Source organism: Catharus ustulatus, chromosome 25 (genome assembly GCF_009819885.2).
Source record: "Catharus ustulatus isolate bCatUst1 chromosome 25, bCatUst1.pri.v2, whole genome shotgun sequence".
Taxonomy (NCBI): domain Eukaryota; kingdom Metazoa; phylum Chordata; class Aves; order Passeriformes; family Turdidae; genus Catharus; species Catharus ustulatus.
The window spans coordinates 3,520,570-3,546,523 of NC_046245.1; the positions used below are offsets into that span (position 1 = coordinate 3,520,570).

Genomic DNA, 25,954 nt, shown 5'->3' on the forward strand with positions numbered 1-25,954 from the left:
TCAGAGGTGACTCCATTCCCTTCCCTCCCCTTTCCCTGCCTCATTCCCCCAACTATTGGCTGCTCATCCCACCATGGAATTCTTGGTTGGTTTCTGGAGCAGCAGATTCTTGCCTGCAGGTGTGACCTGGGTGCTGCTGGCTGCCAAAGCACCTTCCAGGGCAGGGGGAAAATGGATCTGTCCTGAAAGCTGGAGACCACATCCCTCTTACCCAGAGCCCTGACAGCCTGGAGGGGGCTGCTTGGGCTGCCTCCATCTCTTTCCAGTGGAAATGTTTCTGCTTCTCCTGCTCAGACCCCTGAGGGTAGAAGGAATTTTCTCCCAAAAGTTGAAGGTGCACTTTGGTGCCTGTTTGGACACCATGGTTGGTGCTGCAGGACAGGACAGGGTTCCTGTGGTCTCTGTCACAATCAGGCATTACATCATGATCTCATTTATAACTGGGACAACTGGGAAGAGCCACTGGCAGAACCCAAGGCTGGGATCAAAGCTGGACCTTGCTGATGCAGCTTGTCTGGGTCCAAGGGTGAGAGCAGAGTCCTGCTGGTGGATCTCCCTCTGGAATTTTCCACAGTGTCAGCCCCACCATCACCCCAGTGGGAAATGCTCCAGGAAGCAAATCCAAGAGGCTCATGTTCACTTTCCTGCCTGGAAAACAACCGGAGTGAAGGAGCTGGGAAAGGGGCACAGGGAGGGACAGCTCTGACCCACAGTGGAGCTTAGGGAGGGGGTTTGGGAGCAGTTTGCCCCTTGAGGGGAATTTCTTTGTTTTCATGTGGCAAAATCACATCTGGAGTAAAGGCTTGGGTGTCTCTGAAGTAACAAGGCAAGAGGTGCCCTCTGAAGGGAATGAGACTCCGACCTTGCTGCACACTGGTGTGAATGTGGCACAGCTCTTCCATGGCTATCACCCTCTGCAGATGGAGCTCCTGCAGCCCAGCCTGCTCTCACTCCCAGCCTAATGGAATGTGCAATTTCCCATCTCCCTCCCACTCAGAGTCATTACAGAGCTTCCACAGCTCACACTGCCTCAGCAATGCTGGGAGAGCTTCCTGGAGCTGATCAGTCCCTGGACAAGGAGTGTGGCTTTGGATCAAACATTAGAGCTGTAATCCACTGCACGCTGCCTGTTCCATTATCCATTGGGAGCTCTCTCCTCTCCCGAGGGCTGCTCACGGCAGAGTGCTCTGAGGGGTGTTGTTCCAGCACAAACAGAGCTCTTGGAATGAGCTCAGTGAGAACAGAACTCCTGTTAGCTTGGGAGGATAAAATTGGATTGGAATTGGATATATTCACGTACATGCCATTGATCTCATCCATCCGTACTTTACATATGTTGGATTTCCTGCTGCCAGCAGAGAGGAGTAGCTCTCAGATAAGCCAAAGGTATGGAAATGGAGAGCAGGATGTTCAAGTGGAATTAGGATTTCACCTCGGGGTGTGTTTGAGAGGCAGGAGAAAGGGCAGAGTGCTGTTCCCTCACACTGTGCCTGGCACAGCTGTTCCTCACTGTGCTGGTGGATTCATGGCACCAGGCTGACAGAAGGGTTTGGACACACAGAGGGGCTGCCCATCAGAGCCCCTGTGCTCTCCAGCAGTGTGGGAATGTGCCAGAGCACCCTCCTGGAGCAGGTAGCTGGGTTAGGGACAGCCAGGTCCCCCCTCGTGTCACCAGGAGATCTGGTAAAGGTTTGTCTCAGTTTCCCTTATTGCCAAAAGGGAGGGCTAAGACTTAATACTCCTCAAGAATTGATTCCTCAGCTTTGCCACACATTTTCACAGAATCCCAGAATCCTTGAGGCTGGAAAAGCCCTTCAGGATCATTGACTCCAAGCTGTGCCAAATCCCCACCTTGTCCCCAGCCCAGAGCACCGAGTGCCATGTCCAGGTGACACCTCCAGGGATGGGCACTCCAAACCTCCCTGGGCAGCCCCTGCCAATCCCTGCCCACCCTTTCCATGAGGAAATTCCTGCTAAAATCCACCCTGAGCTCCCCTGGCCCAGCCTGAGGCCGTTCCCTCTCCTCCTGTCCCTGTCCCCTGGGATGAGATCCCAAATCCCCCCCGGCTGCCCCCTCCTGTCAGGGAGTTGTGCAGAGCAGAAATTCCCCCTGAGCCTCCTTTGCTGCAGCCTGAGCCCTTCCCCAGCTCCCTCAGCTCCTCACAGGACTCCCCAGAGCAGTGCTCAGGAAAACAGGGATGTTCTCCCAAACCTGGGGCTTTCCCTCTCTTTCCTTTCCCACATTGGCCACTCCCCATCTGTTTGAGAGGCTCTCGGGACAGAAGACACAAATCCTCCTTTTAATTACACTGCACATTTATTATCTCACCTCAAATTTTGTTAATCTCTCTCACAGATTTCGTTTACATAAGTGGAGTCTTTCAGCTCAAGCAGCTCCAGCGCTTTCTCTTCTGATCCTGCAGATATCAGTCAGCTAAATAGAAAAGAGAAAAAAGCACAAGTGTCCTTAAATGTGGCATTCAGTCTTTCCAGAGCTTTATGTGTTGCTTCCTCCTCCTCAGCTCCCCAGCTGAAAGCTCAGAGGCAAACTGGGATTGGCAGAGCAATCCCACAGGGAGAGTGGGACCCCCTTTCCTGGCCTTAAACACCCCAGAAAAGGCAAAGGTGCAGGGACAGCCCCACCCCACCATCCCTCAACCTGCAGGCAGGAAGAGCTGCACAACATCCTGCCCCTGGATATTTGCTGCTGCAATTCCCACGCACGATTTCCCAAAGGAAAAGGAGGATTTGCAGCAAATTGGAGTGTAATTAAGTGTCAGTGTTAAGCCCCTGTGCAGGCAGAGAGGGGTTCCAAGCTGGCTGCACGTGCTGAGCTGCCTCACAGGTACAGCTGCTGCTGTAAGCTCTGCTGGAAATTGTTCCCTGGAGACTGAGGACTTTTTGGGAGGAGGAGGAGGGAAGTGGCAAACAGAGCTGCTGGGAAGGGTTGTGCTGCTGCTGCCACTCACTATCAGCTCTGGGGCACAGCACCTTAGGAGGGAAAAACCTCCCCAGAAGGGTGCACACAGAGAGCCTGGGATCTGAGGGCTCCACAAAGTGAGCAAGTATGACACAAAAACCCTTCTGGGGAATATAAATATCTCTGTGCTGATGAGCTGGTGAGAAGAAGGAAAGGCAGAATTCCCAAGGCAGAAATCAACCCTCTGACAGTACCGTCTGGGGTGTCCTGTAACAGCTCTGCCAGCAGTTTCTCCAGGACATCTTGGTATTTTTCCAGCTGCCTTGGGGTGAGCCAAGCTCTGACAGGAAGGGCCTGCTGTGGAGGAAGCCAGAGAAGTCAGAATGAAAAGGTGAGGGGAGCAGAGGGAGGGAGGTTGGGGTGCTCTGATCCCACTTGGATCGAGCTGGTGGAGGGTTTAGTGTGGATTTGGAGGGAAGAGGATGAACCTCATATAGGGAAAAGCAACATTTTGAAAGCAGCACACTCTTGAGTTGTTCAGAGTGCTGTTGCATAACGCGTGGGCTGGCTCAGAAATCCAGATAAAGGCACCTCCTGGCAGCAGGGACTGCGAAGAAAATAATTTCTGAACCTTCTAATCCTCCACTGTGTGGCACATCAACCCTTCCAGCCTGAGCCTGCAGAGCTCCTGCCCCAGCAGCAGCTGAGGATGAGCTGTGGTCCTGCTCCAGCCTGCTGGGCTTGGAGCCAGCTGTGCCTGAAGCAAAGAGCTCTGTTCTGGTGCTGGTCAGCTGTGGGGATGTGCTGGCTATTTCACACTTGGAACTGGGCTTTTTTGCTGTTTAAATCCTGTTTAAACTGAGTGTTGGTGCATCAGAAGTGCAGGAGGAGTTGCACATTAAGCTGTGCCTTGGTCAGATTCCAGCTTGGTTGGTCCTGCTGCCTGTTCCACCCAGTTTCTCCCTGTTTGGGGGGACCTGCACCCTCCTTTTGCTGGCAGACAACAGCCAAGCTCCCTGCAGGAGTGGCTGCCCACACAGGGAAAACTTCCCTCTGCTCAAGTGGAAAAGCACAGTTTTCAGACTTGGCTTGCCAGGTAAGTCTGCCTTTGAGGGCTTAGCCTGGCACTTCAATCCCTAAAATTGCCCATTTTCTGCTCTGCACACAGACTTTGGGCCCAGGTTTTTAAATAAGGCCAGTGCAGAGAAGTGTGGGGTCAGAGGTGACACTGAGCAGGAGCTGAAGCAGAACTGGGAGTTCTTGCTTTGCACCTGGCTGGGCTTCAGTGCCTGGCAAGGACACCTGGAGCTGTTCCCATCCTCCTCAGGGAGAAGCAGTTGGGTCTCAGGGGCGACCTGGCTGCTGAACAACCAAGATGATTTGTGGGGTGGAGCTAAAATCTCTCTCTGATGTAAGCAGGCAGAGGACATCTCCTGGACTCCTTGTCCCCTGCATGTCCTCGTGGGCTTCTCAGACTCAAATGGCTCCACATACCTGAAGGGCCTTGGCTGTGTTGACATGCACCCCAGATTGCTCAGAGAAACCTTCCTCCTCCAGCTGCTGCAGCGAGCTCAGGGATTTCTTCTGCCCTGCCTTGTTCCTCTCCTTTTCCTGCAGTTTCAGGGCAGAGAGCAGAGGGGGCAGTTGGTGATGCTGGGATCAGCAGCAAACCCACTCTGTGCTGTCCCTACAGCCAGGAACCCCCAGAGCTGGGCACAGAACCAGGGAGGGGGGAATCCTCCTGGGAAAGACTCATCATCTGTGCCCTGAGTGGCTTTTGGGACTGAGGTATGGGGGAATCCTCTTGGTAAGGGCCCATCAGCTGTGCCCTGGGTGGCCTTTGGGGCTCAGAGATGGGGAAATCCTTCTGGGAAGGGCTCATCAGCTGTGCCCTGGGTGGCCTTTGGGGCTGAGGTTTGGGGGAATTCTTCTGGGAAAGGTCCATCAGCTGTGCCCTGGGTGGATTTGGGGGCTGAGGGATGGGGAAATCCTCCTGGGAGAGGTCCATTAACTGTGCCCTGGGTGGCTTTTCGGGCTGAGGGATGGGGAAATCCTTCCAGGAAAGACTCATCAGCTGTGCCCTGGGTGGTTTTTGGGGCTGAGGGATGGGGAAATCCTCCTGGTAAGGGCCCATCAGCTGTGCCCTGGGTGGTTTTTGGGGACTGAAATGCAGCAGTGCTGGGGGCAAGGTCAGGTTACAGGGTAGGGTGTGAAGGTCTGCAGCAAACAAGAGCCACGTGTGGGTCTGAACCCTGTCAGCAGGACATGGCAGGTGACAGCACTGCCACCTCCCCCAGCTGTCCCACAGAACTTGGTCTGGGTCTCTTCTGGAACACTGCAAGGAAATAAAACCGAGCCCTGCACGTACACAAAGCCCTGTGCAGAGGTCACGTTTTCCCAGCCTTTGTGCAGCTCTGTGATGTCAGCCCGTTCCCATTTACGGGGCTAAATTTGCCTTCAGGACCCTCTGGAAAAAGCCAGAGGTGTTTTGGAATGCGACAGATGCAGCAGGACACATCAAACAGGGCACAGGCCATGCTCGGTGTCCAGCAAGTGAGAACAGGAGGAGCAGGGACAGCTTTGGGGGACAGATTCCCCCTTTGTCCATCCAAAAAACCCCAATCCCTGGCAGACACGGCGCTACAAGGGCTGTGGGGTACAAACACAGCCCGTGTGGGTCCCCATCCTCCTCAAGAGCTTTGAAGGATGCCCGTGCTCCCCACAAAAAGCCAGGGATGGTGCTGGAAATGGGATTTCTCCCGGCGTCAGGGGCTCGGCAGTGCGGGGGATGCTCACCGGGGCTGTGTTTCTGAAGCTGCCGTCTCTGAGCCTGCCTGACACCTTTCAGCGGTATTTGTTTCACTTCAAAAGGAAAAACGTTCTCTCAGCACGTCCCAGAGGTGACAACCAGCCGGGGGATGGTTAATTATTTGTTACAACAAAAGAGCCATCACTGAGCTGATGGGAGGCTGCAGCTGCTCTGGAAAAATTCCAGCACCGAGGAAAGGGAAAGGACCCGCAGGGACTGCAGTGACACCCCACAGGTGTGGCAGACCCTTGGTGGAGGGGTCCAGGCTCTTCCTTTCTATCTCACACCTTAAAAATTCCCTCTGCTTCCCCCCAAAGTGGATTTGGGGAGAAGGATGTCACAGCATCTCCTGTTGATGTGCACTGGCACTTTGGGGAATGAGGATGAGGGAACCTTTGCTGGTTTGTTCATTCCAGAGGGGTTACCTGCATTTTCTGGAAGTCACTCTGGGTGAAAAAGGGCATGAAGCCTTGGGTCTGCTCAGCCAGCACGGACAGCAGGGACACCAGCAGCAAAGTGGCCACCACCTTCCTCGAAACCATCCTGAGAGTCTGGACAACACTGAAAGGAGACACCAGGGCAAGAGTGGGGAGGGAGGTTTGACAAAAACGCCTTTGGCTCTGCACCAGCTGCAATCCAGCTCAGCCCCAACCCACCACAGGGATATTTACTCTTCCAGTTGCTCCTGAGCTGAGAATAGAAGTGCCTTGACTGACAATTCTCTTCTCAAAGCTGTTTGTGTAAACAGATTTGTTCTTGAGCAACACCTCCAGAGATTTCAAGCCCAGCCCTTCAGGACTGCTGGAGCCTCCCTGAGTTCTCCCAGCCCTGCAGCTGTGTTGGTTTAAGACCTGAACTCATCCAGGGCAAACCCCTCAATGCCAGCACCAGCACAGAGACAGAGATGCTGCAAAGAGAAAAACCTGCACAGGTTTTGTTAATTTTTTGTTTTGATTTCCTCACCACTGGAAACATTCCTGGACTGGATCTTTTAAGAAGCTTCATTGAGTCCGAGGGAGATGGGAAAGGCATTTTCCAGCCTGGCTCTGTCTTCAGCCTGGAATAAAGGGCTTTAAAAACCACCTCTGAAGTGATCTAACTGTGACTTCACGTCAGGAATGGACTTATGTAAACATTGAATGTTCTCTTTAAATATTAAAATATTCTCTCTGGACAGGCTTAATGAAGTCTGGCCCTACAGCTTAACTTCTCCACCTGATTGGAGCCTGATCCTTAATTAGTTTCAGCAACCTCTTGCTTTGGACTTTATTGAGAAGACATTGTTAGGTCAGATTTGACTCCTGAATTAGATTTCCCATAAGTATCAGCTGGTATTGAACTGAGGGCCAGTGGAAGTTAATAAATATTCCCTTTCCATAGCACCTGTCAGTCACATCTCTCCTCTCCCTTCCCTGGGCACTGCTGCCACCTCCCCCTGCCCACACTGGGCCACCAGAGCCACCTCCTGCCCTGGGACATCCCAGGGTGTCCCAGCCCTGTTTCCTGCAGGGATCCAGGCAGGAATTCTCAGGCTCTCCCCTTGCAATGCAACCTCAGCAGCATCAATCTTTGGTGCTTTTTCATTTGTTCTATCACTGCAGCAAATATATAAATAAATAAAATACTGCTGAATACAAAGAAAATAAACCCAGTCACCTCCTTCATCTCTTCTTGGCTAATCCCTTTGGGAATTGATTCTCTCCCTCTTCTCCCAGAAAAAAACACCCACACAGGCTTCTCCACACAGAAATATCCCTGCTGAAAGCCCTGCCCTGCTTGGGCAGGACCTGTATTCCAGCTCAGCACCTCTCCAGGCAGACAGCACTTGGTGCTAGGGTTTGCTTCCCAGCTCCAAAGGGAAAAGAAAAAAGCAGGAGGACCAAGTTCAGCATCAGCACCGTGGGCACACTGGGACAGCTCTGCTCATCCCCCAAAACCCAGCCAGGTGCCAGGGTGGGGCAGGAGGGGTTGACAGGACAGGACAGGACATGACATTCACCCACCGAGCTGTCTCCCAAAAAACCCAGCCATTCCTGGCTCTAGCACCTGCCTGGGTGTGGTTTTCTGCCTGCTCAGAGCAGCTCCCCGAGCACAGAGGGCACCAGGGCTCCCACAGCTCTGTTGGGTGCCCACAGGGGCAGGAGCTGCTGGAATCAGAGCTCCCGAGATGGGGATGAGCCAAAATCACCTTCCCCCTTGTTTCAGCATCGATTTTGTTCCCTTTTCCTCCTCTGAGCTGGCTCTGCTGTGGGTAAGAGGTGCCAAATCCTACCTGGGAGTGCAGCCACAGGACACTGGAGCTCGGAGCTCTTCTCCCTCCTGTCACACCTGGATGCTCCTGCTGGGTCCCCTCCCTTTATAAAGCCATGCAGGCACTGCAGCACTCACTGGGGCCCTGTCCAGCTGCCTGGCCTGCGTGGAAACGGCTTTCCCAGGCAGGGAATGTTATCTGCACTGGAGTGTTCGGAGTTTCTCGTTTCCAGGCAGATCCCCTCTGCTCCCTGTGCTCCCACAGATCTGCTGCTGCCTCAGTTTCCCCATCTCTGAGAGAAATTCCTCTCTCCTGGTTTGTGTTTTTACATCCTAAGCCTGCAGGACGAGGTTTTTAGGATGTCACTAAAGTGACACCTGTGTCAATTATATTTCTACTGTAATTGCAAACCACAGTGATATCAAAATTGCCACTTGGAGTCTTCAAGTGGCCCCTTCTCCCATCCTCACTGATCCTGGCACGCTGATCGCCCTCGGGAACACAAACCCTGCACTGCCATCGCTCTCCAGACAAACGAGGTGCTGAGAGGGAGGGAATTGTGCAAGAACTGAGCTGTGCTCATCGGCCGGGAGCTGATGCCAGGGCTTTGGGATCAGGCCAGGCACATCCCGGGCTGCTCCTGGAGGGGCAGGAGGGGAAACGAGCTGGGAAACCACAAAATCCTCCTGTACCCACCGGGATCTGTGAATCTGGGCATGGCATTGTCACCTGGGAATGGCAGTGTCACTTGGGAATGGCATTGTCATCCAGGAATGGCAGTGTCACCTGGGAATGGCATTTGTCACTTTGGAATGGCATTGTCCTCTGGGAATGGCATTGTCATCTGGGAATGGCAGATTCACTTGGGAATGGCATTGTCATTTGGGAATGGCAGTGTCACCTGGGAATGGCATTTGTCACTTTGGAATGGCATTGTCCTCTGGGAATGGCATTGTCATCTGGGAATGGCAGATTCACTTGGGAATGGCATTGTCATTTGGGAGTGGCATTGTCACCTGGGAATGGCATTTGTCATCTGGGAATGGCATTGTCATTTGGGAATGGCAGTGTCACTTGGGAATGGCATTTGTCACTTGGGAATGGCAGATTCACTTGGGAATGGCATTGTCATTTTGGAATGCCATTTGTGACCTGGGAATGGCATTGTCATTTGAGAATGGCAGTGTCACCTGGGAATGGCGTTTGTCACCTGGGAATGCCATTTGTGACCTGGGAATGGCGTTTGTCACCTGGACCCATCGCAGCCAGTCGATAGGACACGGCACACAGGTGTCACCAGGGCCCTGCTGCTGTCCCAGCCATCAATAACCACAGCAGTGTCACCAGGGCCCTGCTGCTGTCCCTGCTGTCAATAACGCTCGATTTGGGACAGAGCCTCTGAAAACCCTCGTGTCCAACGCTCAGGTGCTTCCCGGATCCCTGGGCATCCTCCCCAGCTTATCACCCCTGGGAGAGCTCCCAGAGGCTCCAGCACAGCTTTGCTCCCTGGAAACCTCACAGGGAAAGTGGCTGGGGGTGATGGAAAGGATGTCACCCACACAATGTGGCGTTTTCTCCTCCCTTCCCCAAACAATTTGCACGAACCCCATCAGATTCCCATCTGGATTGACTTTTCCAGTTCTTTTCTCCGCCTGGTTATGATGGATGCAGCTGAGGAGTCAGCAGATGGTGCTGGGAAGTGACAAATGAGTTCCCAAGAAAGGTCACTTTTCCAAAGCACTCAACTTTGCCGTGTCTTGTCCCTCTGTCCCTCCAAGCCGTGTCCGGCTGGCAGCTCTCCATCCATCTGGGATGGAGCTTCTGCCTTGGGAAGGACAACCTTCCAAACCAAACAGAGGCATGAAAATTAATCATATCTGTATTAGCTGCATGCAGCCTGCCAGTCTCACCTCTTCATTATGCAAGAGTGCTCCAACAGGAAGGAATGGGGGAGCTGAAAATAAAGGATCTGACTCCAGGTCTGGAGGTGCCAGGGCAGGTGGGAGCAACAGGAACCTCCTGGTTCTGGCTCGGCCCAGTCCATAAACTCAGCTCTTGGCACATCCTGGCTGCAAAACAAGGATCAATGAAAATAAAAAATCCCAGCTGGAGGTCTCACTGCCAGCACTGTAATTCCAAAATTCCATCCTGCTGCATCCCTGGCACAGCTTGCAACCTGCAGCCCCCAACCCCCCCTTTGGACTCCAAATGGCAGCAGAGGTTAGAGGCTCAACAGAAACATGATGGGGATGCAGGATGGGTTTGGGTGCAGCTCTGCTTGTTCTGAAAGTTGAACGTTTGGCAGAGCTGGGAGCTGTTTTCCCAGGAAATTGGCACTGGCAGTGCAGCCCATTGGGCCTGGGAGCAGCTGCAGTGTCAAGGAACAAGGGGCAGAACGAGCTGCCCGTGCCAGCAGCTCAGAGCTTTTCTCTCTGTGCTCCCCCCTCCAAGCTGCTCCAAGCTCGGGGTGTTTGGCAAAGGGATGCAGGAGGGCAGGGCAGCAGAGCCTGATGTGGGATTTGAGCCTGGGAAAAGCACATGGGGCAGTGGGGAGCACTAAAATCCCTCCCAGGCAGGGACTGGGGGCTCCCAGCAAAGCTTCCAGTTTGGAGCTGAGCATCACCAGGGGCCACATCCTCCTTCCCCCATATCCAACAATGTTTGCATGGAGCTGGGAATGGGGTCAGGACTGTGCAGCACCACAGCCCTGCCAGACCCACCAACAGGCTTGGAAAAATCCCAGCCCTACCTCAGTTCCCTTCCTGGAGCCCACAGGAATCCATTCTCACCCCACTCCCATGGAATTATTTTTGCTTGGGGTCCAAAACCTGGCAGGGATTGAAGGGCAGTCACACAGCGAGGTCAGTGTGGGAAGGAAGCAGGAGCTGAAATCTTCTCCCAGCCCAGGCTGCCCCTGCATGGATGTGCCATGGATTTCCCAGGCTCCTGAGGCAGATTTTAATGCAGTTTTCCAATTATTAATGCCAAATACTCATTTACAGAATCACAGGCTTAAAGCACAAGTTCATTTGCAGTGGGAATATTTTAAAGGTCTGGATTTGCCCCTTCCTGCTCCCATCCCACCTCCAGTGTAATTCCAGGTAATTCCTGGCAATTCCTGGCTGGGTGAGGAGCAATAGGAAGGATTCACCTCCTGCTGACTCCCCAGCCCAGTTCAGCTCCTGGTTCTGACAGAAAAAGGTGGTCTCAGATTAATGGGGAATTTATCTCATGGGGTTTCTGCCTCTCCCACTCTGGAGGGCAGGTGGGGAAGGAGGGGAAGGTTTGGGGAAGCAGCAGAAGCTCAGGAGCCTGTCAGGGGCAATGATTTCACTTTGATCTCACTTTTATCTCACTTTTATCTCACTTTGATCTCACTTTTGTCTCTTCTTGTGGCCCCTCTGCACCTGCAGCTCCCAGAGCTCCATTGCAGCAGCTCCAGAACTGGGATTTCCAGCCCAACATTCACACCAAACCAGCCCTGAGGTGACCTGGGCACCCCAAAACTGGGGAAATTCTGCCTGTTGCCTCAGTTTCTCCATTAAAGAATGAAAGAGAGGGAAAATGGTTTTCTGGACAAGGCCTGGAAGGGACAGCCCCTGAGAATTGTCCTATCCCATAACAATCCTCTTTCACTGGGATTTAAAAAAAAAAAAAACCAAAACATTTTTAAAAATCCATTTTTCTAATAAAATAAATGTCTGTGCTTATAAAAACTTTCTCTTCTCTGAAATAAGGAAAGAAATAAACAGGAGGAAAATGTTTCCTTGCCTCATTTCTCTACATTTTTGGTCACTCCTTTGCCACCCTCTCCCCGATCTGGAAGAAGTGAAGAGAGAAAGGAGAGGAGGTGAGAAAACACGATGGGATGCAGCTCAGCTGTTCCCATTTTGGTTTTCAAATCTGAGCCACCCGGTTTTCACTTGAGGGATCAGGAGTATTTTTAGGAATGGAACAAAATGCAGCTCACAGCCAGGGAGGGGCTGGCACTGGTTGGTGCCATGGGGCTGGGTGATGTCCCTGGGCACCTCAGAGGCAGGGCAATCACTCACATTTCAGCCCCTGCTCACAGGGGGTATTTATTCACTTTGATGAGGAGGAATTCAGCTTTTCCTCACTCCAGGCACCCTCTGACCTTTCACTGCCTCCTTCCCTCCCTGCCCTGTTCCCGTATCAAACACCAGTGGATCAGGTTGAGCACTGCAAGACAGCACCAGAAAGGCACCAGAAAAAAAACCCAAATGTTTTTTTGGGTGCTGCTCACACCATCCCATCAGCAGGAGGAGGATGGATGATATTTCTTTGCTCCCCTGTGAAGTCCAGCCTCGTGCAGGGCTCAGGTGGGAGCAGGATCCAAACCCCAGGATCTGCCCCTGCTCAGCATGGACAGCAAACACTGCTGGGACCATCGAGGGGAAAACAACTGGGGGGAGAAAAAGAGAAAAAGGAAAAAGAAAAATTCCAGGAAGGAAGGAAGGATTCCAGGAAGGAAGGATTCCAGGAAGGAAGGAAACAATTGAAGGAAGGGGGGAAAGAAGGGCAGGGAAACAATTGAGAGTGGAAGAAGAGGAGGGAAAAGAAAAAGAGAAGGAAAGAAGGGAAAGCAGGGGAGGATAAAAGGAGGGCAAGAAACAAAGAAGGGGGGAAGAAGAACAGGAAAACAAACAGAAAGAAGAAGAGGAGGAAATGAAAGAAAAGAGGAGAGAAAGAAGAACAGGAAAACAATCAGGGGGAAGAAGAGGAGGGAAAAATAAGAGAGGCAAAGAAGAGCAGGGAAAAGCAAGCAGGAGGAGAATAAAAGGATGGAAAGAAAGAAGAGGGGGGCAGAAGGGGTCCTGGCATGGTTGTGCTCAGCTGCCAGATGTCCCAAGGCTGGATGATGCCGGGTTCCCAGGATTTATTGGTGCTCTCACAGAGTTCATCCCAGCACCCCTCAGCAGTCAGGGACCATTTATCTGCCACACAGGAGAAGGGTTCAGGCTCTCAAGGCACCAATTCATCCCTGGAGGAGCAAGGAGGCACAGCTGGATGGTTCCAGGGTGAAAAACAAACTCACATGTGGCAGGTCAATGATCCCAGGAGGGACCGGGAGAAGGAACAGCAGCACAGCCATCCCAGCTGGGAAATGGGAAAAACAGAATGGAAAATTGTGGCAGCAGCAGAAAGATCTGCAGAGCCCTGGGGCCTGTGCAGCCAGGCCTGATCCCAGCACAGGGCTCACTTTTGATAAAATGCTCCTTTAATCCGTGGATGTTTTGCTTAGGAGAGGAATAGCAACCTCAGCGAAAGCCTCTCAACCACAAAGGCATTAGAGGGCTAAACAGTAAAGATTGGGAGTTAAGGAGAATAAATATTAATGAAAGGGGTGGGAAAATCCATCATTTCTCCAGGCAATCCTGCCTGTGCTCCTCTGTTCTGGTGTGTTTGTGACTCTGTGGGGCAGGAGCTGCTCGTGACTGGAGGGATGGAACTGGGATGGAACTGGGATGGAAATGAGAGAACTGGGATGGAACTGGGATGGAACTGGGATGGAAATGAGAGAACTGGGATGGAACTGGGATGGAAAGAGCCACACAGACCTGGAGAGAGCCCACATCCCACAGGAGAGGGGAAAGGGAGCAGGGACTGCCCAAAAAAACAGCAAATAAAGGATTCAGTGTGCAGCAAACCCCGGTGTCAGTGGCTGGGTCAAACCCAGAGCAGGCAGACAGAGCCAGAGCTGTTACATAAAGGGATGGGGAGCAGCCCAGCCTGGGCTGGATGGAGGAAATGAATCCAATTACAGGATGAAGGGCACAGGGAGAGAGAGGATGGACACATTTGGCCTGCAGCAAATCCCTAAAAGGCTTTAAAGCAGGGACAGCAAGAAGAGGAATGGCAGTGCAGGACACACAGCCACCGAGAGGAGCTGGGGCTTGGAACTGGGCAGGAGGAAGGAATGGGGAGGCAGGAGGCAGGAATGGGGAGGCAGGAGGCAGGAATGGGGAGGCAGGAGGCAGGAATGGGGAGGCAGGAGGCAGGAATGGGGAGGCAGGAATGGGGAGGCAGGAGGCAGGAATGGGGAGGCAGGAGGCAGGAATGGGGAGGCAGGAGGCAGGAATGGGGAGGCAGGAGGCAGGAATGGGGAGGCAGGAGGCAGGAATGGGGAGGCAGGAGGCAGGAATGGGGAGGCAGGAGGCAGGAATGGGGAGGCAGGAGGCAGGAATGAGGCTCTGAGGGATAAACACTGCCAGGATGTGGCAGCTGGGGACTGGGACACCAGTCTGGCTGTTCCTGGGGATGCTGGAGTGAGGAGCCAGCCCAGGCAGGGCTGCTCCCTGCTGGAAAGAGAAAACAAGCAGGCAACCCCCAAATTTCCTCCCCTATGATTCCCATAAGATTATAACCCAGCTGCCCATGTCACAGCAGGCTCCAGACTTCCACTGAGAAAACTAAGGGCTTGTATTAGAAAGAGGGGGGGAAAAAAATAAATTGACCCAGTTATGACAAAACAAAGCAGCACGTTCAGGGCATGGCTGTGGAAGCCCATGAGCAGCCACAAGGCCCTTGGGAGTAACAGGATTCCACTTCAAATGAGATTTACAAATTAAAAATGAAAGGGCTGCGTTGTTTCCGTGTGCCTGAATCCCTTTCCTGGCTGCTCAGCCAGGCTCAAGTGGATGCTGCAGGGTGAGGAATTTGGGAAAAGCCTTTCCTTTGCCTCTCTGACTTTGCAGTCCAGCACCTGCCCCTGGTCAGGAGAGCTGGATGTTGGATCCCACAAATCTGGGATTTTTGAGCTTTCTGAGCTTTCTGACCCCCCAGAGAACACTGCTTTTCACCTGAGGTCTTGGAGAAGGCTTCTAAATTTGAGTGATGAAGTTAAAATCACAAGTGTGTAGTTAAATAAAAGTGTGTGCTTTCACATAGTGAAGGGTTTTAAATTTGAGGTTTATATAGTATAGTAATAAATATGGGACTAGATGGGGGATTTTGGGTGTTGTCTCTTTGGGTGCTCATCTTCCTTCTCCATGGTTTCAGGCAGTGTTTGTGTTTGGTCAGTCAGTGTCACACTGAGGGTCATGGGAATTTGGTTATTAGATTAAAAGGATAAATAATATAGGTGTTAATTCTTATTGGACTGTTTAGCTTTAAGAGACCTTGTAGCAGCTGGATCTTCCCCCATTTCCTCACTTCTAGCAGGTAGCTGGAAGTGCTGCTGAACACTCTGTGCTTTTTGATAAGATTTAATAAACAACCAAGCCCAAACATGAGAAAATCCGTTTCCTTCGTGTATTTTTTAACCCTGGCTCTGAGTGAAGGCAGAAGAGACCGAGACAAACCATTCATTGAGTGCTGCCAAACTCCCACCACTGGTACAGCTGATCCCTGACCCCCATCTCCCCCTGGTAACTCCTTCCCACCACCTCAGAGAGCCCAGAAACCAAACCCAAACCCAGGCTGGCTGCACGGCAGGGAGCTCAGGGTGTTTTTGCCATCGGCTCCAGGGAGCTCAGGGTGTTTTTGCCATCAGCTCCAGGGAGCTCAGAGCAGGATTTGCCGCCTGCTCCTCGCTGGGGGAATGTCTTGCACACCTGCCCACTCTGCACAGCCCCGGGTTGTCACCCAGGGGAAGTGTTGACAGCGCCACACGGAGCGGAGCCGGCTCGCAGCTGAGCCGGGATTGCTCAGCTCCTTGGCAGGGAAATGCCAGGGCACAGAGAGTGCCTGTGTGCAAGGAGATCCTGCAGTGCTTGGAGACATTTCCTGCTGCAGCAGCGGGGGAAAAGGCTGGGAGCTGGCAGAGCCTGCAAATGCCACCAGAGGAGGGTGGACAAGGGGGAGCTCTCTCCATACCATATCTCCATATCCATATCCATATCCATACCTCCATATCCATATCTCCATATCCATATCCATATCCATAGCTCCATAGCTCCATATCCATATCTCCATTTCTCCATATCCATATCCATATCCATATCCATATCTGTGGATGATACAATTTCTCCAAAGCCATCTTCCCCTGGCCCCTGGAACTTGCTATAATAGATAAGGTATCCTAGATACCAAGGTTGAGCCAAATTCCTTAAGAATTTGGTCACTCTCCTAACACTTTGGAAGATAATTGGTTAGAAATTAGTTTGTGTAATTGGTCAGTTCATCTTTAGAACTTCTCACTTAGATTGGATGCTGTTCTTTGTATAAACTTTTATTGGTTGTAGTTTGAATCCCCCCTGAACCTATAAATATGGGTGTCTGCCCTTTGCTCTGAGAGAATCCTGCCTGACCACCCTTGGCATGAAATAAACTCTTGTGGAAATCGTCAAGCGTGGCCTCCGATCTTTCTCGGCTGATGAAAAATGTTGGTTTTCTGAGAGATAGCTACATGTTAGCACTCTCTGGTCCTGATAAATACCACCAGGGACCAAAAGAGAAAACCACACATATCCATATCCATATCCATATCCATATCCATATCCATATCCATATCCACATCCATATCTCCATATCCATATCTCCATATCCACATCCATATCTCCATATCCATATCTCCATATCTCCATATCCATATCCACGTCCATATCTCCATATCCATATCTCCATATCCATCTCCATATCTATATCTCCATCTCCATATCCATATCTCCATATCTCCATCTCCATATCCATATCTCCATATCTCCATCTCCACATCCATGTCTCCATATCCCAGCTTGTAAGAGTCAGATGGAGAGACGGAGACTTCAGGCAGTTTTTAAGATGCTGTTTATTGCACAGACGAGGTTACAGCAGTTGTGGGTCGTGGCTGAGCCCATAGCTGATGGCTGCAGGGAAGCAGTGTGTCTGTGGTGTCTCTGGAACCTGAGCCCACCACCTGTGTGTGTTTTAGAGTCTCTGTGTTGTTTTAGAGTCTTTGTGTTGTTTTAGAGTCTCTGTGTTGCAGCCCGAGCGCCGGAGAAAGAGTCAGGAGGCTCTTCTGTTGTTTCCAGAGTTGTTTATTTTATCTCATCTAAAAGTTCTTTCCCTGCCCAGCCCAGGTCCTTCCAGCTAGTCAGCCCCAGGCACACTCTCTGCCCCTGGGGTGGGATTATCTTTTTATACTATAAACTACATAAACATTATTTACAATTATCTTCCAATACCTATCACTTATATTGTACAGTCTGGTTCTACTCTAAACCAATCTAAAAGTGCCAACATCACCCAAAAGATGGATGCAGGAAGAAGGAGAAAGAAGGACAGAACATGCCCAGATTCCTCCATATTGACCCCAGACCCTTATTATAAATAATCTTAAAACCTACTTTTTCACTTTGTAATCATCTAACCTACACTCTGCTTATTTTTTGTGACTTGCAATTCTTCATGTAAGGGTGGTAATTTTTCCCAGGGAGAGAAATCAAAGGCACAGGGGTCCTGGGCACTGTGCAAAGATGCCTGAGCCTCCTGCCTGGGTCTCAAACCACCCAGGGCACCCAGAGAGATGTCCTGAGTTCCCATGTGTCCTGCAGCTCTGTTCCATTCAAGTTACAAAGCACTGTATAAATATAATTATAAGCATTGTGTTTCTTTCTTTGCTGTGCATCTTATTACATAACAACCAATCAATACTTTACTATTATCTATAGCCTATCCTAACTACTGACATTACCATATTCATGTTACTATTTTCCAATCACAAAAGGTCAGTATGCTACAGATTAAGCTAGAAGTTGTTTTTTTTAGTTTTCTTGCAGTGGAAAATTCTGAGATCTGTCCTCTACTTGCAACATTGGTTTTCTTGTTTGCTTATGAAAATTTTTTTGCTTGGTAAAAATATTTTTTTTTAGGTGGATTTATCCTTTGTTCAGAGTCATAAAAGCCCTTTCTAACTCACTTGCCCTTTGCCTTCTTAGTTACCCAGTAAAACTGGCTGAGCAATTCTTTTCTTCTATATTAAAACTTGCTATTATTTCTATTCCTTCTTCAGCTTCTACATTCAAAGATCTTTCTGTTATACACACATATCTGTGAGACCTTGCTGTCAAATCCTCATCCTTCCCAACACCAGCTGCTTTATGGCTTGGGGGGAGAGCCTAGAGCAGGATGGAGATGGAAAACCAGCATGGAAAATGGGAGCTGGTGTCCCTCCTGCTCAAATTTTGTGCACAAGCCAGAAGACAGCGTGCTGTGCTCTTTTATTTTGTGGGACAGAAGCAGCTCCCCGTGCACCCTCTGCCCCGGGTGGGGCAGCCTTGGCCAGGTAATCCCTGCTTGGGGGGGGAGGGCAGCCCAGTGAACCCAATTGTAAATACATCAGTGTCCTCCTTCTCCCTGCCACACGTTTAAATCTGTTTGATCCACTCTAATGGATTGATCTACAAGTTTGTGCACACACATCCTGCTTTGGACGGGCGGCTGGCAGCGCCTCGCCCATCACGGCCTGTCAGCTCCACTCAGCCTCACCTCCAGCGCAGAGAGAATCCAATTACAGGATAAAGGGTTTGCTTCCCCTCCATATGGTCTCTAGAACGCTCTGGTTTTATCTTGCCTTAACCCCTTTCCTGGCGAGGGAGCTCCCAAGCCCGGCCTAAGCGGCTCAGCCGCGCGGCCATGGGTGGCTGCTATGTGATACGGGAAATGGGGTCTGCCCAGGGCACCCACAGGCACCTTCCTGCCTCTTTTCCTGCCCCCTGGGAGGGAATGAGCCCCCACAGGAGGGAGTTTTGGGGCAGCACTGGTTATAAAAGCAGCCACAAGCACAGGAGTGAGCCCTGCCGTGCAGCTCACGGCCGGGTTCGCGGGGCTGTGCCTCAGCCCAGCACCAGCAGCTCAGCACAGATGTTCCCTTCATGACTGATTTGTTGTGGTTTTGCATTTCCCTCCACCTTGCTCTGCCAGGTGTTCCCTGGGTGCCCCTGGGCAAGCAGCTCCAGCGGCTCCTGTGCCCAGGACAGGCACCACAAAGGGCTCCGGGAACCCCCGTGCCCGTGGGAGCTCTGCCTGTGGCTGATCCCTGTGAACCAGGCTCTGTGCAAGCTGGATATTTGATTTTAATTATCACCCCTTGCTTTACACAGGACATGAAAGCCCAGAGCAGCTCAGGGCCCGTCATGGCGCGAACAAACAACGAGCGCGAGACAATCCCAGCTCAGAGCGCTTGGCAAGGCAGGAAAACCTGCAAGGGGCAGGAAAACCTGCAAGGAGCAGGAAAAGCCTTTTCTTGAGGACAAAGACAGAGAGCAAAGCTCTCCTCCTCATTAGGAATTTGCTGCTGTCACAGAGCACAGAAAGCAAGCGGGAGCTCTCCAGGACAGAGAGCAGCTCAAACTTTCCCCGCTAACAGACACCAAATGAAAGCCTTATCTTTTCAAGGGTGCATTCAGGACATGTCCTGGAGGGACCAGCCACCCTCCTGGTGTCATTTCCCTGCTCTGGGTTTACCCGAGGCCTTGGCCATTGCTCCGGCTGCAGGGAGCTCTAAATCCACCGGCGGTGACCCAGGAGGACACGGCCCTGAGGGCAGCAGGGAGGGGACAGCTCAGGTGGCTCAGCCTTACCTGCTTCCCTGTGGCTTTTCTTTTTGGTCCCTGGTGGTATTTACCAGGAGCAGAGAGTGCTAAAATCATTTAGCTGTCTCTCAGAAAGCTCACATTTAGCCAGCAGAGAAAGACCAGAGGCCTTACTTGATGAGTTCCACAAGAATCTTTATTTCATGTGAAGGAGGTCAGGTAGGATTCTCTCAGAGCAAAGAGCAGATAGCAATATTTATAGGTTCAGGGGGGATTGAAACTACAACCAGTAAAAGTTTATACAAAGAACAGCATCCAATCTAAGTGAGAAGTTCTAAAGGTGAACTGACCAATTACACAAACTGATTTCTAACCAATTATCTTCCAAAGTGTCAGAGAGTGACCAAATTCTTAAGGAATTTGGTTCAACCTTGATATCTAGGGTACCTTATCTGTTATAGCAAGTTCCAGGGGCCAGGGGAAGATGGCTTTGGAGGAATTGTATCATCCACACTTCCCCAAAATGGGGAAGGGCCTGGTCGTTGTTCATGGTCAGTTGTCCCTTTGAAAGGTGTCTGGGGACCAAATCTCCTCCAAAGGGTGAGTGGAGAGGATCTGCTGAGCCAGGAAAGGTCCCTCTCCCAAAAAATGCATCCCAGCATCCAGACTCATCCCCACAGCTTCCTCTGCACCACTCTTGATTTTAGGGGAGGGCAGGGCAATTAACTTTCCCATGGAATACCTGTGTCCACATGCAAAACCTTGGAGAAGCATTAGAGCTTTGGGATGCTGCTGGTGCTGGCAGCGAGGTCCAAGTGTTTTTGAAGTGAAATATTGGAGCTGAGGACTTGCTTTCTCTTTTGAAGGTGGGTCACAGTGAAATACTGGAGCTGGAGAGGTGCTGTCTCCCATGGGAGCTGGGAGGTGCACACTGGAATTGAGATGGATGCACTGCTGGTTTTGTGGGTTAGAATTTCTGGGATCTCAGAATTCACACAGAATTCACAGAATTTTGGGTTGGAAGAAACCTTCAAAATCATCGAGTCCAACTCAGCCCAACACCTCAACTAGACCATGGCACCCAGTGCCACATCCAATCTTTTATTAAACACATCCAGGGATGGTGACTCCACCACCTCCCTGGGCAGAACATTCCAGTATTTTATCACTCTTTCTGTAAAAGACTTTTTTCCTAATATCCAACCTGATTTTCCCTTGCCGCAGATTGAGGGATCTCTCCTTTGATGCAACACTGTGCTCAATTTTTGTACATCTGGAGCCAGGAGAGGCAGGAAATTCCTCCAGGGAAAGCTCTGTGAGAAGCAAGGCTGTGGGACTCTCCACTTCCCAGCCATCCCCTCAAGGAAGACCTGCACCAGGAATTTGGTGCCTGGTGGTTTCCTGGTGATTCCAAAGGGTGCATCCATCCCATGGGGAGCCCTCATGGGGGGCACCTGAGGCTGGCCTGACCCATTTCCCTGCACCACGTCCTACTTGTGCTCCTGCTGGCTGCAGGAGGATCAGGGATTAGGACAGCATCCATCCCAACACCCCTTAGCCTTCCGCTCACGGCCTCCAGCTCGGAGCCGTGCAGGAGAGCTCATTCATCCCACGGGACCATGGGGACTTTTTCCATGGGCTGTGCCTTGGGGAGGGTGAGGAGGAGGAGACCCAGCTTACCTCGTTATCCGATCAGCTCCCTTAACGCCCCACATCCCCAGGATTAATGGAAGAGCTTCCCTAAGGCGCCTTAGGCAGGTCCCCTGGAGAAGGAGCACCCATGACCCAGAAGGAAGAAATGGGGAAGAAGGACTTGGATGGGATGGAGCCTTGGCACTGGCCCTGCTGGGAAGGGTTTGCCAGGCTGGTGTGTGCTGGGGTGGGGATCCCACACTCCTGCCAGAGCCTGGGGAAAGCTCCCTTCCATCCCTCTGGCTCTCCCAGGCTGGGCTGGGCTCTCTGCACTCTCTGCAGGAGTTCAGGACACCTTTGCTGTCCTTTGCCCCGTGGCACAGCCAGGGCTGTGGTCAGGGTCACACAACCAAGAGTCCTACCCCAAAACCCTACATTTACCAAAAAATTACCAACTGCATTACCTTTGGGATGGGAAGTGGCTTCCCCTCCTACCTTTGCCCAGCTCCAGGCCCTTGGCTGTAGCAGCAGAGCCTGGAGCTGGGGGATGGATCTCTGGGATGGGGACCCCAGCAGCCTGAACCAGGCACCCGAAACAGAGTCCAGCCAACAGCTCAGACCCACAAAGCTCGGTCCAGTCTTCCCCCAATGACCTCCCCAAGGTCAGTGGGGCAGAGCTGGCCACTCCCCAGTCCACAAGAGGTCTCACAGGGTCCTCCAGCCACCCAGGGACACCCCAAACCTGTAGACCCCAGCACAGCCCCATAACCACATCAGCCACTCCCAAACTCCCCACTGCTCCTCCCACCTTTGCCCCTTTTCCCAAGCGCTCCCCACCCCATCCCTTCCTGCCCCCAACACCTTAAACAACATTAAACACTTAATGGCAATTAATACGCTTTAATGCAGGTTTTGGGGCCAACTGGCTGCTTAGAGGGTGCTTAAACCATCAGCCCCTCTCAATCCCGTTGCCCTTGTCACACAAAGTTAGCCGAGCCCCTCGTCAGCCTGCCCCCTCCCTGGAGGAGGCTGGAGGGTATAAAACCACCCAGGGGCGGCACGGTGCCGGGCAGGGCACCACCTCCATCCCCTCAACTTCTGCTGCTCCTCGTAATTCCATTTTTTAGATCGGAGGGGGATCCTCTCACTGCGCGTTTTCTGCCTTGGGAAGGGGTGGGGATTCCCTTTTTTGATTAATCGGGGTGGGAACGCGGTTCATTGCAGAAAGCCCCTCTGGCAGAGCAGCTCCCGTAGCCAGGGCAGCATGAACGGGACGGAGGGGATCAATTTTTACGTGCCAATGTCCAACAAGACGGGGGTGGTGCGGAGCCCCTTCGAGTACCCGCAGTACTACCTGGCCGAGCCCTGGAAATACCGCATCGTGTGCTGCTACATCTTCTTCCTCATCTCCACCGGCTTCCCCATCAACTTCCTCACCCTCCTGGTCACCTTCAAGCACAAGAAGCTGCGGCAGCCCCTCAACTACATCCTGGTCAACCTGGCGGTGGCTGATCTGTGCATGGCCTGCTTTGGCTTCACCGTCACCTTCTACACCGCCTGGAACGGCTACTTCGTGTTCGGCCCCGTCGGCTGCGCCGTGGAGGGGTTCTTCGCCACGCTGGGAGGTAAGGGCTGGGAGTGGGGGCTTGGGGATTCCTTCTGCAGGGATTTGGGAGTCGGGTTCCATCCCTTCGTGGCGCTCTTGGGGTGTGCAGCATCGTTCTCCCTCGTGTGGGGCTCGCCCTGCGCTTAAAACTGGGGAGGAAAGGGGAGGAAAAGGGATTTCTGTGTGTTTGATGTTGATAGAAAGAAACCTCCATGGCATTGTGGCAGGGAAAGGATGCCTGGGAAGAGATCCTCGTTTTTAGGATCTGGCCTGGGGTCACCTGGCCCTGCTGGTCACTGGGGGTGTCACACCAAGGTGGTTACAGAGACCTGCCAGGGGTGACCACAGCGTGCTCCCGAATCAACGCCAAGCGGCTCAGACCAAGCACTCGATCACCTCAGAGGTCTCCTCCCAACCTTCACGATTCCATTATTATTCCTTTGCCCAAAGGCTTCCCTTTTTGGGGAAATGCAGGGTTTAGAACAGGAAGAGAAATCCCCTAGGAAGGGAACCCCAAAGAGCTACAGGTGTGGAGAGATGAGAGGGCTCAGAGCTTATCCAGGGGCAAAAGGAAGGGGAGGAGGATCCAGGATCCAGGATGGCTCAGCTCTGTCCCAGCTGCACCAGATTTGGGTGCCCTTGGGATTTTCCTTGAGGCATTTCTCAGGGACAACAACACTTTGCCCTGTGGAAAAACAGGGAGAATTCACACGGCAGCCAGAGCCCACACAGCCAGCCCTGCCCACACCACACCTCATGATGGATCTGACAGCCAACAGTCCTTGATGGAGAGACCCAGAGCCACCACAGGGACTGTGCTTTCGTTCCTCTAAACAAGGCCCTTTAAACAAGGCCATTCCCCACAACGATGCTGTACTGAAAATACCCATTTTAAAAACATGGATATTCTGCCAAAGGCACAGCTGAATGTCCTCATCCAAGCCAAGGAGCAAGCAAAGGCTTGATGTGGGGTCAGAAGATCCCAAAATCTGTCCCATCCCCGCTCAGTGAGCCTTGGGCAGCGCTGTTTTGCCTTTCCAATATTTGTACCTCTCAGAGAAGGAGGAGGAGGAGGAGGAGGCTCCTGTTCCCAGGGAAGGAAGTTGGCTGGGAAGCAGCAGGTCCCCAGCGAATCCCAGCACAGGGTGTCGTTATCAGCAGCTTATCACAGCTGGGGGCATTAGCAGGCTTACAGCACCGACTCAACGCTCCCAAATCCCCTGAAGTTTAATTATCCCTCATAAATACAGGAGCACGTTTGCCCACCCACGCAGCCCTCCCCACACCTCCCCCGTTCCAGCACCAGTGGAAGGCTCAGGAAATGCACATTTAAAGGAATCAACAGGTTTGGAAGCATCTGGCAGCATTGCCTGGAATTGTGCTTCCCCACACCCGGGTGGGATTCACCCCCTTGATTTTTAATTTATTAAAACTCACTCCCACGGTGATTCCTTCTCCATCCCCAGCATCCCCTCAGCTCCCAGAGCTTCTGCACGTCACGGGTGGAGGATTCTCAGTTTTTTAGCTGCTTATCCCACACTAATCCCCTCCCTCTGGAAGCACCAAGGTGGAGCCCAGAGGAGCTCTGACCTCTCCACGGGCTCTCCCTCTCCTCCCCTCAGGCCAGGTCGCCCTGTGGTCCCTGGTTGTCCTGGCCATCGAGCGCTACATCGTCATCTGCAAGCCCATGGGCAACTTCCGCTTCTCCGCCAGCCACGCCATGATGGGCATCGCCTTCACCTGGGTCATGGCCATCTCCTGCGCCGCCCCGCCGCTCTTCGGCTGGTCCAGGTGAGTCTGAGGATCCCCAGCAGCAGCTCCCTGATCCCTCCATCCTTGCAGGGAGAGCAGGTGGCTCTGGCAGAGGGAAATGAATGTCCCATTCCTGTGGGAGGGAGGGGGTGTCACAGCAAGCTGACACTGAGTGCACCCAAACCACGAGTGCCACCCTTGCAGCACCCCCTAACTCAGGGAATTCCGTCCCTGTTGCCCCCAAGGAGCAGATCCCGACCTTTCTCCCTGCCAGGTACATCCCAGAGGGGATGCAGTGCTCCTGCGGGCCCGACTATTACACCCACAACCCCGACTTCCACAACGAGTCCTACGTGCTCTACATGTTCGTCATCCACTTCATCATCCCCGTCGTCATCATCTTCTTCTCCTACGGGCGCCTCGTCTGCAAAGTCCGGGAGGTAACGGCCGGAGGGGACTCATGGGGACAGGGAGAACAGGGACATGGGTTGGGGGTGGAGAGCTGCCCCTCACCACCCTCCGTGCCCACAGGCAGCCGCCCAGCAGCAGGAATCGGCCACGACGCAGAAGGCGGAGAAGGAGGTGACGCGGATGGTGATCCTCATGGTGCTGGGCTTCATGCTGGCCTGGACGCCCTACGCCGTGGTGGCGTTCTGGATCTTCACCAACAAGGGCGCCGACTTCACGGCCACGCTGATGGCAGTGCCTGCCTTCTTCTCCAAGAGCTCCTCCCTCTACAACCCCATCATCTACGTGCTCATGAACAAACAGGTGAGGCACCCTGGGGCTGGGCAGCACCTCTGGGGGCTCCATGGGCACTTTGCTCCTTCCCAGAAGGGGCTGGATCTCTGTCCCTGCAGGGATTCCATGTCCCTGCTGGCCCCCCAGTGCCACCATCCTCATTTGTCTCCCCTCCCCAGTTCCGTAACTGCATGATCACCACAATCTGCTGCGGCAAGAACCCCTTTGGGGATGAAGACACCTCCTCCACCGTATCCCAGAGCAAGACCGAGGTCTCCTCCGTCTCCTCCAGCCAAGTATCACCCGCATAGAGCATGGACAGTTGGACCTGGGGTGACCTGCCGAGCTCGGGGACCCAGACAGACGCCCCACAGCCACTCCCTCGCACCCCAGCCCCTCCCCTGCAGAATTTAGCTGTGCCTGTCCTGCCATAGCGTCCCCTGCACAGACCCCACCCCACACTCCCACGTGTGGCACTCTGAGCTCTGCCACTCCGAGCCCAGGGAGCCCTCACCTCTGGGGGACTGTCCCTACCTGTCCCCTTTGAGTTCAAACAGTGGGGACCCCAAACCTTTTCCTGAATCCCCCTCCCTGCCAGCATCGCCCTGCCTTGGGCTCCAGGGAGGGTCACAGGAGCACCCAGGCTTCATTTGCAAAAATCTAAATATTCTGGCAAAGCCCCAGGAGCAGGACCTGTGGCTGGGGTGGCCTCACCTGCCCCTCACCAGGGCCTGAGCCCGGGGCTCTCCGGAGCCGCGCTCCCACCAGG

The 25,954-nt window shown here is 52.7% G+C and overlaps 2 protein-coding genes across 2 annotated transcripts; one reads left to right on the top strand and one right to left on the bottom strand.

Moving 5' to 3' along the window:
• Positions 1–2,340: 2,340 nt before the first annotated feature.
• MLN (motilin) lies at positions 2,341–6,619 on the bottom strand. The gene is made up of 4 exons (XM_033079953.1): positions 6,155–6,619; positions 4,415–4,531; positions 3,175–3,277; positions 2,341–2,417 (listed from the first exon to the last, which is right to left on the bottom strand). Exons 1-4 carry the CDS (start codon positions 6,269–6,271, stop codon positions 2,341–2,343), a joined length of 414 nt encoding a protein of 137 aa, XP_032935844.1. The 5' UTR covers positions 6,272–6,619.
• Positions 6,620–22,110: 15,491 nt separating this feature from the next.
• Positions 22,111–25,634, top strand: LOC117007356 (green-sensitive opsin). The gene is made up of 5 exons (XM_033080434.1): positions 22,111–22,711; positions 24,315–24,483; positions 24,719–24,884; positions 24,976–25,215; positions 25,365–25,634. The coding sequence occupies exons 1-5, from the start codon at positions 22,351–22,353 to the stop codon at positions 25,494–25,496; spliced, it is 1,068 nt and encodes a 355-aa protein (XP_032936325.1). The 5' UTR covers positions 22,111–22,350; the 3' UTR covers positions 25,497–25,634.
• Positions 25,635–25,954: the final 320 nt, after the last annotated feature.